This window comes from Eurytemora carolleeae, unplaced genomic scaffold (assembly GCF_000591075.1).
Source record: "Eurytemora carolleeae unplaced genomic scaffold, Eaff_2.0 scaffold6, whole genome shotgun sequence".
Taxonomy (NCBI): Eukaryota; Metazoa; Arthropoda; class Copepoda; order Calanoida; family Temoridae; genus Eurytemora; species Eurytemora carolleeae.
In genome coordinates, this window is record NW_019396148.1 from 468,217 (window position 1) to 485,996 (window position 17,780).

A 17,780-nucleotide genomic window follows, 5' to 3' on the forward strand; every position below is an offset into this window, starting at 1 on the left:
CTGTACTTCAGGGGTAACAACACAGGTATAAAGGGTACCCTGTACTTCAGGGGTAACAACACAGGTATAAAGGGGACCCTGTACTTCAGGGGCAACAATGCAGGTATAAAGGGGACCCTGTACTTCAGGGGACACAAATAAATTCAAATACCAAAGACGACTTTCAAGTCGTCTTCCTATTGTCATGTTTCGTGGGACACCCTGTACTTTATTTTAATTATTATCCTGATTAATAATAGTATATCTAGGCTAGGTTTGGTAGGAGAGCCCATCTAATTGTTATGGTTTTTGCTTTATTTACAAATATTATTGTAACATTGAGGTAAAGAACTAAAATTATCGAATTCACAAAAAAAAAAAAAAATTTATTTTGTTTAAAGTTTGTTGTTGGGAGGTACTGCTGTACTCACAGGATTGGTTCAAGGTCAACTTTTTTGTTCACCCCTCCTTCCTTAATATGAAGCTTGTGTTTAAAACAAAAAATAGCTTTTTAATCAATTGTCTACAGATTTGTTTACTTGTTTGCCTATTTACTCATTTCGTAAAATTATTTAAATGCTTTTATTAAAAAATCGCGTTTTCTGCACAAAAGTATGCAAACATATCAAAATCTCAAGTAATTGTACTAAAATAATAAATATCTCTCAAAATGTTTACTCAAAAATAAAATTACACAACAAAAAAATACACTCACCACGTAAAAAAATAGTTTATTTTAAAGTGAGATTTTTTAAATGTACAGTGATAACCAGAAAACAATGGAATGGGAAGATGACATTATAGCAATACTTAAGTGAATTTGATGTTGTTAAAATCAAACAAATAGTTTTACAAGATACTTATCAATTTTCTAATCTAGTGAACTTGATTCTAAAAGTCGTCTTACTTATCCAGAGTTTTCTTGTATAAAATACAATGATTTCCAATTTGACAAATAAACTTACCAAACATGAGAAAAATCGTTTTTTAAAGAAAGGAAGGTGATTCCAAGTCACATTTTACCCATGTTTATCATACAGGCCTCTCCCAGGAGTTTGCCTCCATGCTTTTGGTAGTCCTGGTTGGAGGCTTTACATTAGTTGGAGGCCTTGGAGGATCATTTTATGTTTCCTATTTCACCTGTGCAACCATATTCGGCCTCATGCTCTTCTTTACTTTTGAGATCTTCTATAATCCGTTTAGGAATGTGAAGGTAAATTTAGCTTTCAAGACTGGAACCATAATTTCAAGTGATTGGCCATATGTGCATAGAGTAGAGTAGTATGTCATTGTCATAGAGAATAGAATATATAGAGAGGAATTTACTAGAAAAAAGTGTAAAACGGCCATTTTGTTGTACTGTTTCCATACTGCAGGTGTACTTCACATATTTATGCTATATAACCTGTTGGGCCCTGGAATATCATTTTATAGAAAATCTAAAATTATTGTTAAAAGAAAACCAAATTATGAAATAGGCTGGTTTCATAATTGACCAATGATCATTTCACATAGACTCTATGCCTTCCACTTTACAAACGATGATTTTCCGTTATAACTATAAATCAAATGATGTTTTTTATTCACCTAATTCATTATAAAGTTTATTTAACAGTTTAAAAAATTCGAAATTGAAATGAAGAGTCTAGGGAACATACTGTATTAATGTACTTTACTGCATATAATTTGTGAACATTTACATGATTTGTACACTTTGAACTCCCTTTCAGGTGAAAGGGACTGAAAAAATTCATACCGAGAGATTCTTTTAATTCCTCTCTATATATTCTATTCTCTATGGTCATTGTCCAATTCACAAGTCAAGTTCTTTTCAAGAACATGACCGACATCTAACCAGCTAGAACAAGCTGTACAGTACAAAAACAGATTATAAAAGGTAACACAGGATAGTACAGTACATGAACCAGCCCCTTCAAGAGAAATTCTAGTGAATGGTACACTTTTTAATCTAGGTATGAGGAAGGATGACAAAGATATTTTTTTTTCTTAAAACTTACAATTGATTTCTAGGAGTATCAAGATTACAGTATATAAAATATATATACTCTTGATCCGACAAAGGTTTTAAGGATACTACTGTAAATCAGACATACTTAAACTTACAAATGGAGAGTCTCTTGAAACTATGTCTAGATCAAGAGTTCTCTTAAAGAAATGATGGTTGTCATTATTGAATTCATAGATTCATATTGTTATTAATATATGATTGAATTATTATACAAAATTACTCTTTTCTAAAACTGCATCTGAACAATGATAAAATTGTTTTAAATTATTTGTGAATTGCATACTAAGCTTCCATCTATAGAATTGCACAGAATACCTTTAAGAATCCACATGAAATTGCACACAATCTCTTTAAGAATCCATTTAATGGAGCTGAAGATGTTTATGATTATGTCTCATGTTGGGCTGGACCTGATGATAACCAGGTATTTCTTTATTGTTTTATTTTTTTGCTAGATTTAAGTAAACTATGATAGCAAACTGTAATCAAGTTTAATAAAAACATAAATTGTCTTATAATACTCAAGAACAACAGTTGGCTGACCTTTTACTCCTCTGGTGGTCTCAGTTTTGGAATTGTCAATATTGTTGGAAACTTCGGAGCTGTATTCGTGGACCAGTCCTACTGGCAGAGCGCAGTGGCAACTAAACCTAAACGAGGAATGTAAACTCAGCAGACGCTTTTATTTGGTTTGGTTTCCCCAGTTTTAAAAGATTTCTTGTTTTAAGTCGGAAAAATGTCCCAGCGTGTAACTTTCTTTATTGTGTTTAAAACTGCAAATAAAAAACTGAACCTTTAATGAAAAATTTACTAACTTCACCACATTCTATAAGCTAATACAAAATCTTTTTGTTTCTTTCAAATTTCAAATAAAACTTTAAACAATGAAAAGCGTTAAAGAGGTTGATTAAAACAAGGTGTTTGGGGATTTCTATTTGGAGGGTTAACATGGTTTGCTGTTCCTTTTGGACTGGCTACCACAATGTCCTTAGGTAATCTCGAGATTTAAACTGCATGAAAATAACATTTAATAACTTCATGTTTCTATACTACTTTTCATTTTTCTTCCTATAATACTGCAAAATCTTTCACAGTATTTCGTTTTACATTTAAATTTCAAAAATCAACACTATAACAATATGTGGACCTCACGTCTATTTCCTGCCAATCTGACTGTTTTGTCTTTAGAAAATTCCGCTTTGCAAGCATCAGGTGGCAACTTAAAAAAATTTGGAGTTTAATGGCAACAAAGATGTCCAAATTAATAGCTGACCTTTTTAAGCTTAAAAACTAATTGATTTATCCCAATTTTAATTAAACCCTAGTAGTAAGAGTTTCTAAAATCTTCCTAAAATATAACAAAGACAACATTTTTAATTGTTTTAAAAAAATATGTCCAGGTTACCATGGGCTGAGTAGTGCCCAAGGTTCCCCAATTTTATCCGATGGTGACATATCAGCGGGTTTAGTTTTTCCGGCCGTTGCCGAAATATTACTTGGTGAGTAGATGTTAATTTATAGTTTTTAAAACTTTTTCCCGCTTTTTTCTTTCTTTTAATTGTATTTTACTAGAGTTCTGAACTTTTTCTTTAATAATCAAAGATCACATGTTAGCATTATTTATAGCAGCCATAAACATCTGTCTTTCACAGATTGAGGCTTAATTGCTTTAAATCAAAGAATTTCTGTTTTAAATGTGCAAGAAATTATTTAGTAGATTTTTGATTATTTATTATTTTCTTTTTTTTAGGTAAACTTGGTGGATATTTTACAATTATCATGATGTTGACGGCAGTTATGTCTACCGGCAGTGCAGAAATAATTGCTGTTTGTTCAATTATTATTTATGATATTTATATTCCATATATAAAACCATTTAAAAAAGATCTACCTAGCGGCCATTGTATTCTATGTGAGAAGCCATTTAGGTAAATAATAAATAAGAGAATCCGAAAAAAATAATTATGTAGGGAAAAAAAACTTTATTTTTTTTGAAAATACAATATTTTAATGATAAATTAAGAGAGACCAGCTCTAATAATAAAACCTGCCAGTGCCCATCTCTAAACGAGTGTACTGCCTGTATTAAGGTAAACAAATGCTTTGAAAATAATACAGTGAGAACTAGAAAACTGGGGAATAGGAAGACGACATTAAAGCAGTTCTTATAGTTACTAAATCACTTATTTAGTGAAATGGGTCTATTTATACTGCACAATTGCTGTGTTTCATATTTTTGGACTTTTTAAAGTAACTTGGGTCTAAAAGTCGTCGTCTTTTTTCAGTTTTCTGATTCTGTTTAATAATCATTTCACAATTCACTCTCGCAGTCACAATTATCCTAGTTGGGGGAATAAAATGTAATTATGGGATGATTTTCTTCGGAGAAAAAAATGTTGTCGATTTTTAAAGCTACTTAAGTTTGACAAAAAAGTGTTTTTAAAAGATAAGAAGGGGATGAAAGGGGGTGAAAAAAAAAAATTCGCGCTTGATCAGTTAATTTTAATTTCGTTTTGATGAAACATCTTTGCAACCTGATGGTGTACAAATTGGATATTTGAAACTTAGACTATAGAAGTGGGGATTAAAGACTTTCGGCAAAAACCCAGTTTATGTGTAAAGCTTTATTATGATTTTCTTTAGTTTTAAGATTGCATTGTTTCTAGATTTTTTAATATTTTAAAGGGATCGATATACCCTCATTAATTTTTCACTACGCCTTTCCTGAAAAATAGCATGCTATATTTTTCCAACCGATTTTTTTAATTTCAAAATATTGGAATTTTCTTGCATTGCAACTGTTTGCGACACAATCGATACAGTATTCAAGATCAGAAGATGTGCAGACTGTAATATTTATAGAATGGAGTAATATTTAGAATATAACCAGATACTAAACTTTAGATCGTTTTTAAACAAATCCCAACCCTACTCTCTAGCACTAGAATTATATCATTTTCTTCTCAATATATTTCGCCAAAAACTTTGGCATCATCAGGAGTTAGTCCTATAATATAAAAGATATAAGCAAAAAATAAAAATAAAAAATACAAACACAGCAACTATAATAAATACAGAAGAGAACAAAAATAAAAATCTTTTTTATGTAAAATGGAATTTTTCAAAATGAATATTGTCAGAACACATAAAACTTAAACGAAAAATTAGAAAACCGTACCTTACTCTTTTGAACAGTATTGAATGACTGGGAAAGGATTGACTAGTTTATGGGCGTATGCAGTGGGGGAAGGGGGGGGGGAGTGTTGAAGGGGTTAGAATTCGTCGACAAAACGGTCAAATACATGAATTCGATCAACACTATAAGGTACTAAAACCTCTCAACCCTTTGTCTGAATCTAAGCTGAGTAGAGAACCTGGAGAATAGGAGCAGTACGCTCCAGGATCTAATACAGGATAGACGTTAGAGCTTAGTTGAGTTTATCCCGCTAAGGCCTGGGGACTTGTACTTCATGGACAGCTCTCAGGATGATATATCTTACCATGACTACCAGAGGACTAAGGAGGACGCCAGCCTCCTTCCCATCCTTCAACATGAATATACATCCTCGGAATCCTCAGCATCACTAAGGATATTAGAGGACTCTCTTTCCTCTCTATCTGGATCCATGAACAAAGTTACTTGGGCCTTGTAGCAGCAAAGTGTTTATAGGACATGCAGAAGCTCCATATTCTTGAGTTGGTTCTATTGACAGGGATACCCGATATACAGAGCAGCCAATACCTCTGGACATACAGAAGCTCCACATTCTCGAGCTGGTTTTCTCGACAGAAACACCCAAGATTAGGACCAGCTAGGATACCAATATAGACCAAGGACTCCAGGTGAAGAAGAGATCATGAGGATCTACGAGGACGAAATCTATCGTCCTACAGACGTGATTGAGAAACCATGTGGTCTACAAATAAAAGTATCTGGTATCAGAGATGGAAGAAGCTGCTCGTTGCAGACAGTTCTCCATCACACCATTGTAGAAACAGCACAACCAGATGATTCTAGTACAGTGACGCCGCTCACTGCAGAGTAGCTCTGTACACATCTGTGGTAACAAAAGCTGCAGGACACATAGGAGAACTAGGATATCCAGCAGGGGTGATCAATATTGAAAATCAGCCAACCGCCCACCGGAGGTTGTTGCGTTTTTACTTTAAAAAAAATATTGTGGCAAAAAAAAATTTCAAAATCCTCCAAAGGGTTGCGATTTGACGACTTAATATTAGAAAATTCACCGTAAGGCCACAAATTTTTTTTTCATGTTTTACATCATTTTCTTGGAAATTTAATGCTGAATTCAAATCTGAAAAGCGTATTAAAAAATTGAACATTGAGTGAGTTAGAGCTAAATAATCATCAAAAACATTAACAAGTTAAAAAATCGGAATGTAGTACCGTTATTTGGCCATAACTTCTTTAAATTTTAATATTTTTAAAAGTAATAATAAAATAAAATAATGTAGTATTATTTATAGGCCTTGCGACGATTTCTCCAATATTATATCGTCAATTTGCAACCCTATGGATGATTTTGAAATTTTTTTTGGTTACAATATTTTTTTGAAAGTAAAAATGCAGTGACCTCCCGTGGGAGGTCGGCTGCTTCCTAAAAAAAAGTCACACCCTTATTATCCAGGACACATAGGAGAACCAGGATATCCAGGACACATAGGGGAACTAGGATATCCAGGACTTATAGGATAACTAGGATATCGAGGACACATAAGATAACTAGGATATCCAAGACACACAGGGGAGCTAGGACTTCCAGGATCCCGAGAACGGAGACGCCACTCATTGTGGAACTGCTCTTCACAGATCTGTTTTGGAACCACTAACGGAACCAGAGGATTCTGAGAACGGAGACGCTACTCATTGTGGAACAGCTCTCCACAGATCTATTGTAGGAATTATAGAAAAAGTTGAGGAACAAGAGATCTTGATGCAGGATACGCTGCTCTTTCTATATAGCTCTTCACGGACCAAATACCAGTCCAGCAAAGGAAGCAACTAGAATGCTGTCGAAGCATCTCAGATTGTAGGAGCAACTATGTAAATTAGCAGAGACTCCGGAACAGCCACAGTACTGTAGCAGCTGAAGATCTAAAGGAACTTATTAAAACATGAATAAACATTACAGATGTATTTAATAAATAAACTATGAAACTGATTAATCCAAATTCATTTATACTCTGAGAGATATGTATAAAGAGGTTGTTACTAAAACGAGAGTACGGGGACCTAGAGGGAAATATTTGCATAAACCCTAAACCATGGGTGCAATTGATTGATCTCGAAATCCCTAGGATTTACATTTGGCTTGTATTCGATAGAACACATTAATCATTACAACACTCCTTTTAGAAGAAAAGAAAAAACAGTTTCACTTGAAACTCCTTTTTATTAAAAGACCTTGTAAGTAGCTACGCTATGGAGGGAGAGGGTGCAGAGCCTCTCAAAATAATCTTTAAGCCTCCATATTTGCAGACGAGTATTTGAAATGACCCCTCTTAACGTTAGCATAGATATTATATAATAATAAATAACCTTTTTTTTAAAGAAAATATTTAATCTTGAAATATGCAGTGTTTTTTTTTAAATATCCAAATATTCTAGAGGATAGGAGTAACGCCATCTCATTTTAAATACTCATCTGCAAATCCAGAGGCTTGGAGACCATATCACAGGGCTCATGGAGGCCGTGCAAATTTTTTATTTCACGTTTTTTTAAACCTTTTTTAATTTACGTTTTTAAAAAATTTTTATTTCTCATTTTGATTTAGGATGACGAAGCTAGAGCCGCAGTAGGTCATGTAGTTAAACCTGTTTTTCAATGTAAAATACACGCAGAATATAGGTTTATATTTATAAATTTACTCTAATATCTAGCTTGATGTGGTCTCGAACTACTGGAGTGGGTGTGTCCCTAGGGTGTGTCCTAGGAGCAGTATGTTCTATTTCCTGTTGGCTCATTCATGCTTCAACATACCCTGGCGGACTCTCTGATTTTATAGCAAACACAGGTACAGTACACACAGAACAGTACATATATTACAGTGCATACAGTACTGTACATACAGTACAGTACTGACAGTACAGTACTGATAAAAATAATGAATGAGTATAGTACGCATTACTCTTACTAGAAGAAGATGATTCATTTTGTGTACTGTCCCATATTGCCGTCTTTAGTCTGTATGTGTACTGTACAGCTTGCGTGCTTAGTTTTACATTTCAATATATGTTTACAATCAGACTTTGTTCAGTAGGAAGTTCATACTTTTTAAACTGTTAAAAACATTTTGATTAAGGTCGAGGTTTGCCTATGTTGACCGGGAATGTAATTGCTATAATAGCTGGAGGTGTTATCTGTTCTACTGTCAGCTTCTTCACCTCTACTCCAGTATATAATATACATCTATACAGCTCAGCTCTTTTAAATAGAAATAGTTTAATCTGGATACAATTAGTTAAACTAATACTCTGATTGGCTAAAGCTCAGAGATTGGACCAATAAGAAATCAGTAAATTAAAATTAGCTGATTCTTTCAAATATTCACAATTTAATCTAACAAGTTAAGCTCCTTAATTTTAAAGTTTCTACCGAGCTTATGAAAATGTTTACATTAATTTCATTCCAATCAATTTTCAGCTTAAGTAATTTCAAAGTGTTTTTTACCAAAGGTTGATAAATGCCGATTTTTTAATAATTTAATAATGTTTGATTAATTAGGAAACTGATCAAGTAGATTGGAATGAGACTAGAGACATAGACAATCCTCTTAAACCATGGACACAGATATACAAGGTTTAGACACAGACATAGACAATTCTCTTAAACCATGGACACAGATATACAAGGTAGACACAGACATAGACAATCCTCTTAAACCATGGACACAGATATACAAGGTTTAGACATATACATAGACAATCCTCTTAAACCATGGACACAGATATACAAAATTTAGACACAGACATAGACAACACATGCAAACTACGGATATAGACAAAGTTTAGACATAGACAACAAACTTAGACATTAGACATATGCGTATAATACAAGGTTTAGACATAGACAACAAATTTAGACATTAGACATATGCGTATAATACAAGGTTTAGACATTAGACATATGCGTATAATACAAGGTTTAGATATAGACAACAAACTTAGACATTAGACATATGCGTATAATACAAGGCTTAGACATAGACAACAAACTAAGACATTAGACATATGCGTATAATACAAGGCTTAGACATAGACAACAAACTAAGACATTAGACATATGTTATAATGCAAGGTTTAGACATAGACAACAAACTAAGACATTATTGTTGACACAAATAAAAGAACAACAGGGATATTCGGTAACTTTATTGAATAATAGCATGAAATGAGAAATAAAAGCAAAGTTTAAAAATATTGGCCCTTAATTGGGAGTATCTAAACGGTTGAAAATGAAATAACATTGATTATTAGTGTTGAAAGGAATGGAACAGTTGGAGCTTCATGTTGGTGGAGCAGATCAACAGGAACTGAAACAGCAGGGCTTATCCAACCTAGTAGGCAGTGATCGCGGTTTTATCATGAGGTGGAGCTTCATGTTGTCTCTGGTTTACATGATAAACTAGGAACCCTTCGGGTAAGCACGTCTGCTGCTTACTGAGTATCTGGACTATCATCATAAAGGAGTTAGTAGTTCCTGATCGGAGGTGTTCACATCTCGACATTCTAAAGCTAACTGACGCTGTTCTCCACAAGTAGAGGCGGTAAGGGGGGGGGGGACATGAGGAGACACATTTGGAGCGGATATAGTATTATGTATTGTGAATTGTGCGCGGTCAACTTCGCTACACAGTAGTAATCGTCTTCGTGTTTTCTTGAATTTGTTAACAATTAGACATATGCGTATAATACAAGGCTTAGACATAGACAACAAACTAAGACATTAGACATATGCGTATAATACAAGGTTTAGACATAGACAACAAAGTAAGACATTAGACATATGCGTATAATACAAGGTTTAGACATAGACAACAAACTTAGACATTAGACATATGCGTATAATACAAGGTTTAGACATAGACAAAGGCATGAACTTTAAACATACATATATAATTATACAACTTGTGCACTCTAATTATGATTAATCCATGATTGATAATGATCTTATTTATGAAATCAATGAACTATTTCCTGTTTTGCCTAATTTTCATAAATAAACTATTTTAGACAGAATTGAATCTGAAACCTACCGGAAGATACCATGATCGTCCTTCACTCGAGACGTAAGTGGAAAGATACAGGGAAAGATGCCTTCCGAATCAGGTTTTTAACTGTTGCTACTAGTGTGCTTGGTACGCGGGTTTCGGACAATCCTGATTTCGGAGGACACCTTTCCCTGAGCGAAGACTAAAGATACGTAATGTTCTCTATTTCTAACATTTGTCAGTTTTTACAATGTGGGGAAATAAATTGACGTCTTTTACGAGAGAGGGGTCGCAGAGCCCCCATGAGCCACGCAAACTTACCTCCAGAGCCTCCTGTTACTAAAAATGGCCTTCTAGCCAGTCAAAATCGTCTCCATAGCCTCATGCTACGTACACCAGGCTTGTCACGTCCAGCAATCTGACATCCAATATCAATTTTTTGGCCTTAACATCAGAAAAAAGACTTTGTATTAATTTGCATTAAAAAGTGTACTTTTATTGAGATAATTGTTTATTTTTTTTTTTAATTTTAAAAATTCTAAACTTGTACATAACTATAATTGCAAATATTATATCATTTCACGGGTGCATGATGTACAAATCTAACTATACTACCACCAATTCACAAAACATAATAATTTTTGTGAAATACTTAAATTTGTGCTTTTATTTTATTTCTTTATTCAAGTATTTCACCAAAACTCTGATGTTTTCTGATTCTCACTGTATATATATTCCAGAGTTTTCTGATTCTCACTGTATATATATTCCAGAGTTTTCTGATTCTCAAGGGACCCCCCTGACGTTTTTTGGAGAAAAATCTAAAGGCATCGATTTGAGACTGTTCAAATTTTTGACTATTCGAACTAACACATGCCCCTGATGTTAGGCTCAAGATGGGGCTTTTATACCTACTGCCTAAGTCATAAAATTGTACCTTTTTCATTGAAAGATAAGCTCTTTATTCTAAAATTATCACTATTAATAATGATTTTGTGGGACACAATACTGAGTTGACACTTGTGATGTAAGAATACAGCTGTATTGAGAGTGTACAAATACTACGTTGCCATCTATTAAACAATCTATTTGCACTCCACAATCTACATGGCCGACTGGGAACAAAATCTGGGACTTTTCTGACTTGGATCTTATTCTATATAAAACATAAAACTAAAGAATTCGCGAAGTTTAAGTTTATAACTTAAAATTTCTAAAAAATAATGAATTTGGGGTTAAATTATACATAATCCCTGACTCATGTATTACACCATAAAAATGGTTTATATGAATATGCAAACGCTGCATAATTTTGTACAGAATCATGATCGATTGATATAAAATAATTAAGATATTACAACGTTTTCCTGGAGGTAAATATTTAACTCGTCGATTTTAGTGAGTTAAATATAAAGTTAAGTTTCATTTAAGTCATGAGCGACATTTATGCTGAAACTTAAGTCTTAACTTTTTGTTATTTTGGTTTGGACTAGCTGGGGATTATTTAGGTTTGAGGAAGTTTATGGTCAAGAGAAACGGATAGCTTGGATCCTGGGTGGAGGAATATCTTTTATTATGGTTTTTGTCTGGCCACTGCTTATGCTTGAATCAGTAGTGCAAGATCAATGTAAGTTTAATCCATAGATTAATAACAATAACAGATAGAATACTAGATTTCGTCTTTTCAAGATTTAGGGTTTTTTCGTTCATAATAACCCTGAGGCAGAAGCCCAAAGGAGTTCCGCGCAGGCAGATTTGAATTATAAGACAGCTAGAAAGCATGCGCTGCCTGCGCGGAACTCCTTTGTTCCAATAAATCTTGAAAAGACGACATCTAGTGTTCAATCTGTGTTGTTGCTTTCTACTGTAGTTCAAAGCTAATTAAAGGGACATGTAGTCTTGATTAAGTCTGTTAATAAAGTGACCCGATTTAAAACGGGACACTTAATAGCTTTGTATTTGTATATGATTAAAAATAAAATCCATTTGTGCTGTGTGCCCATTCCCTGGGTGTGTCCTATTAATAGTTATTTATTTTGATTATGATTTCTCTACATAACTTGTTTGCGCAAAATGACGATGGCACGTCCGAATCACAGCGGTACCCTGAACAGTTTTCTCAATCAAAAATCCATAAGTTCTCTTTAAATAATTGGTTATTTTCCATTTTGGTCTCGCTAATAAAGTGACTTTTTTGCTACAAAAACAATGGAGGATTCAGTTAGATGGAAACACTATACAAAGACGATAACTCCCCAACAAAGGGTACCGTTGTGAATCGGATTTCGCCCTCTTAAAATGGAGGGTTACTTGAAATTACTAAGACAGTTCCTTTAATAATTTTTTTTAATTTACAAAGTAAAAATTATGTTGAATTATATAAGATAAAAAGGATTGTTTTTGGTCCGTTTTTAGCTGAAATCCTCTGTGAAGGTCAAAATAATCTTCTCAGATTTGTGTGGAATCTTTTAAATGTCCAAAAAGTTAAAAGTTTTTGCCCATCATGCCTAGGGTGTACATAATTGAATAGTGTAAATATTGCAGTACGGTTTCTGGTGTGGACTGGTGTCTCACAGGCCTGGACTTTCGGAGCCACATTCTACATCATTGTTGTACCTTTTGTAGAGGAGGTAATTATAAAGACACTTGAGATGTGGGAAGGGGGTTACTTTCTCTTAAAATTTTGTATGTTTCTGCTTAAAATGTTTAATTGTCTCAAAAAATATGAATTTGTAAAATTTTAAGTGTTAGTTAAAAAGCCAGACAAATTTTTGTGCTGTTATTGGAAAAAAAGGATAATTTTTTAAAGAAAGTGTTTACCTTTTTTGTAAGATTTAATATTTAATGGGAAATTTTGCCATTTTGCAAAACACATTTATATAATTTTGGATGAGAGAACTTTAGTAGAATTCTAAATAACTTTCCTTAATTAAAACTGATAGTCAATGTTATTTTTTTTTTCATTTAAGCTTCAATCTGCATTAATCCACGATCTTGCACTTTGCAGAGATATAACCTGATACTACCAAATGTCCGAATCTAGAGTCTTTTTACTTAATCTTTATAACACATGTTTACAATTGTTTTTGCCCTCTTTAAAATAAAAAAATTAGCGGAAAAGATATTTATACTTTTATATACAAAATTATAAAAAGTAAATACGAAAAATTTACATTAAAAGGATAAAAATGGGTTCTAAAGTCAATGCACAATTTTAAGCAGAAAATTTTCGCAAAAATTTTCTTGCGTTTTTTTGCGAAATTAAAATTTATGAAAGGAAGCGAAATCTATGCGGAATTTCGTAAAAAAATAAAACAAATGTGCGACAATTTTTTGCATTTTTTTTCCCCGCGAAACAGATAACCGCAAAATGTTGTTTTTACGAACGGAATGGAAAATAACTTGAGAGACGACTGTAGTGAATTTTTACTGTCTGTTTCCTTATATTCATGATTTCCTGCAACTGTAAACTTATTTCTTTCTTTCCCCAAATCCTAGAATAAGACATAAAAATGCAATTCAAAGGCAGAAGACTTAAGTTAAACTTGGGATCGTTACATTTTAGGAGTTTCCAGTCGTCTTGGCAGTCTCATATTTTGTGGGTTTCCCTGTATACAATATATTCTATACATGGTTATTGGTTAGGTTTAAAGAATATTTGCAAGTTGTGAAAAATAGTAAAATATTGTCGACAGATGGTTCATTTATTAATATTATGACTTAGAAAACCCACAGAATTGCAGATATATGTCTAGCAGATAACAATATTCATTTCTATCAAAGGGACTGTACGGGTAATTTCTAATGACCCTCCATGTTAAAATGGCAATGCCCGATTCACAACGGTAGCCCGGAAAGCTTTTCCCGATAAAGTATCAATTAGAAATCACTGTTTATAATTTTGATAACAAATAATTTTCAATTTTGCTTTCTCTACAAAAGTGACTTGCACATTTCTACTGCAGGAAAACGCATAGGAATTGTCAGAGTTAAAACACTTTTAAATCTAGAAAAACGACAATATCTTCCACATTAGTGATCACACATAAAAGTGTCAAGTGAATAACCAGAACTGGGTCACTTCAAATTACGCTTACAAAAAAAATACGTGAAAACAATATATTTAATTAAAAACTTATGATTTTAAGGTTTTAAAAAAATCATACAGGGGACCCTTTATCAAATGCACACCATGTTTGGCTCAAATCCAAGTCTGTTTTTATTGGTTAAGATTAAAAATTGTTCTTTTAAGAGAACTGAACTATGAGTTTGTTATCTTTACAACCTGATGCTGTAAACAGTTTGCCAATCAGATATAGCACAAGTTATAATTGGAAAAATTGGAAAAAATTGGATAAACTTGAGGAAATTAGCACATATTCAGTTCTTCTACAGTTTCTCCCAATGTTTTTTTTTTTTCTCAGTAAAATCTCAAAAAAATTGAAGTTATGTGACAAATCTATAATTTCCTTTAAAGTCGTTCCCCTCCCTCGATCCTAACAATAGTTTCCCACTCAATCTATCTTAAAGGGAGCGTTCGCAAAAAATAAAGTATTATAATCGCTACTAATTTTAACTCTATATATAGAAGTAGAATTAGTAGCCATTGATAATGAATTAAATTCGATATCAGCCTATACCCCATTATATTTTTCGCGAACACTCCCTTTAATAAGCTGTTTTAAAGGACCCCCATTCATATTCTCCTCTAAAGCTCCAGGTTAAATATAATTTGTTCAGGTAATTGAGGTTTATGGACAGTATAAGAAGAAAAAAGAAGAGAATCGAGCCGGAGTTATTACTCCGTTCATAAACTGAATTCACGAACGAGCTATTATTTCTTGTTTCATGAAATATAAGATATAACAGTGAATGTTTTTTAAATTTATATCTAAGATTGTTTGCAGAATAGGCAAATATTAAAGTTTATTATTATTATTATTATTATTATTATTATTATTATTTTTATTATTATTATTATTATTATTATTATTATTATTATTATTATTTTTATAACAATAATCAAGTTTTTATGATGTTGCTACAAAGCAAAAGTTTTTATGATGTTACAAAGCAAAAAGTTGAGGGAAAAAAGATGAGGGATGGAACCCCCGGACGCCATGAGCCTCTGCTATGCAGACAAGAGCCTCCCAGATTTGCTATGAAGACCTAGTCTCAGCTTGCAGCATGCACAATACAACATAATGTGCCTGTTTAATACAGGTTTTTTTTAAACTTGTGCTTTAAGTTTAAACAAAAGATTTTTCGACATAGTGGCATTAGATGTTTTTCAAAGATGAGAAGTATTTATCAATTATCATAAATAGAACCTAATTATGACTAAAAAAGTGGTATATAAAACTTTACTTACACAAAAAGGAAAATATTTAGAGATAAAAATTTCAAATGAATTTCATTTCATCTTTTATAATCTTGGTTTAAACCATACCCTTTTTAGTAGTTCAAATTAAATCTAGAAAATTTGTATCATGTAGAGGAAGAAATCCCGAAAGAGGATTATGAAATCCGCAAATCAGTAGTGTCGGATCCTGGAACCAGAGGAACACTCATCTTCCTCTCCTTTATTAGACACGTTTTTTATCATGTATTTTTTATGTAGAAGCAATAAATGTACGTCTAAAGTGGTGACCCCAGACAACAAACAAACCATGGCCGAAAACACTGCAGCCTCCTGGTCGGAAACAGCTCAAGAATTGGACGAGGATAACAAAGGCGGTTTTAGGATTAAGATAGGGTAAAAATATATTTGCACAGAGGTCGAATTTTTTTTTACCCCTCCCCATATTAATTTTGTCCCCCCCCCCCCGTAATCTTATAAAAAGAAATTCCCTCCCCCCCCGCTCTTTTGCTAAAAAGTTCTTTTTACCGCCCTAACCCTACAAAAATAACAGTTTCTTTATAGTACAAGGTAGGCAAATGTCTTGATAATCCATTTTTTACATTTATTTTTGAATATTGGTTTTAAAAAATTTGATTACAAAATTGCAAAAATAATGATATGATAGAAGCTTCTGGTTTTTTATGTCTCTATTTTTCTTCAAATCTCTATTTTTATTTTTATTGTTTTGTATCATTGAACTAATGTTTGCTGATTTTGAAAAAAAAGATAATCCATTCATTTTCTAAAAATGATTATTCTAATGAAGGGAGAATTATTTCTTATTTCCTGCTATTATTCTTAAATCAATTTAATTTTTCTTGCAGGAGACTCCAAGTAGTTTTTATGTCTATTTTCAGAGTTAAAAATAACCAAAAGAAGGCTGAAAGTAAATAAAGGAATTTTTGTTCAAAATAAAAAAATTAAAAATATCCTTCTTCATTCCAATCTACAATAATTTTGTTCTCTTGGGCCGCTTGAATTAAAGGCTTTAAAACACTGATGTCCGAAATTGAGGCAAGCCTCTTTGGGTGCATCGCCATTCTTCCCAGATTAACCAACCTGTCGGTGGTAATAGATGACCTGTTCATTTAAAATTCGGTGATGGTGATGGACCAAACCTCTGGAGAGTAAAAAAAGTAGATGTTAGTTCCACATTTATTTAAAATATATAATTGACCCTCGTCAGTTCTTGAGCAATCTCAAGAACTGACGAGGGTCAACCCAGACACAAAGATTAAAAACAAACTGACCTGTTCAATCAGAGTATTAAGCAATATTTACATCACAAAGTTTCAGTGGTCGATAATAACTTTATACATTTTGAATAATGCGTATATTCCTGATATGCCGAGTACAGCATATCGGAAAACTTGGGTTATTTTGTAATTTACAAAAAGCATCAAAACTGGCCATCGCAAATGGCTATGTGTCCGAAAATATGTCGAGATGGGTATGAAAAAATTCGTCTTCTACGCGGTAACAGTTTGTAAAAATATTCAAACATGCGATCTAGGATCATTAAAGTGGATACAATTAGGAAAATCACAAAATTCCCTAGTTTTTCAGCTCCAATTAGGCTATTACTCATTTTTTTGTAAAATGGTTTTTCCGTTAAATATGGCCATATCGACATATTTTTTAAAAAAAAACACTCTTACTAGCGTTATTTTATCACAAAAGGCCATTTGCTATTGTCAATTTTGATTTTATCAAAAAATGTCTTTTGTAAATTTTTCTTAGAATTAAAAAATACATTAGTATTTATTACTTGAAAATGTTCCTCTCAAATTGGTGAAAAATTATTCACTCCTAAAATATATTTTTATTTTTACAGTGTGATCACTTTCAAGTAAACTTTATCATTTATATACATATATAAATAATAATTACAGTTTTAATGAAAAATAACTTTGTAAAAATCCAGAGGGGGTACAACCCCCACCTAATTTCACCCAGGGGGGGGGGGGTAATGGTATGCCCACCTCAAACCGGCTAAGTAACAATGCACATTCGGCTTTTTTCCAGTTTTTCCTCAAAATTTAGTTTACTTTGGTTAACAGGTTACAGAACATATGATTACCCACAAAGGAAAAAAGAAGATTATAGTTTTTTTAACTGATAGTTCCCTAGCTTAATACT

At 32.8% G+C, this 17,780-nt stretch overlaps 2 protein-coding genes across 2 annotated transcripts; both read left to right on the forward strand.

Annotated features, from left to right (window-relative positions):
- Nucleotides 1–238: 238 nt before the first annotated feature.
- LOC111696413 (urea-proton symporter DUR3) lies at nucleotides 239–7,903 on the forward strand. Its single transcript, XM_023466009.1, has 10 exons — nucleotides 239–322; nucleotides 381–424; nucleotides 1,020–1,192; nucleotides 2,364–2,432; nucleotides 2,535–2,667; nucleotides 2,926–3,000; nucleotides 3,409–3,507; nucleotides 3,759–3,936; nucleotides 4,032–4,098; nucleotides 7,805–7,903. The coding sequence occupies exons 1-10, from the start codon at nucleotides 282–284 to the stop codon at nucleotides 7,901–7,903; spliced, it is 978 nt and encodes a 325-aa protein (XP_023321777.1). The 5' UTR covers nucleotides 239–281.
- Nucleotides 7,899–15,113, forward strand: LOC111696469 (urea-proton symporter DUR3). Its single transcript, XM_023466076.1, has 7 exons — nucleotides 7,899–8,044; nucleotides 8,333–8,424; nucleotides 8,755–8,829; nucleotides 10,263–10,318; nucleotides 11,749–11,867; nucleotides 12,785–12,870; nucleotides 14,981–15,113. Exons 1-7 carry the CDS (start codon nucleotides 7,915–7,917, stop codon nucleotides 15,056–15,058), a joined length of 636 nt encoding a protein of 211 aa, XP_023321844.1. The 5' UTR covers nucleotides 7,899–7,914; the 3' UTR covers nucleotides 15,059–15,113.
- Nucleotides 15,114–17,780: the final 2,667 nt, after the last annotated feature.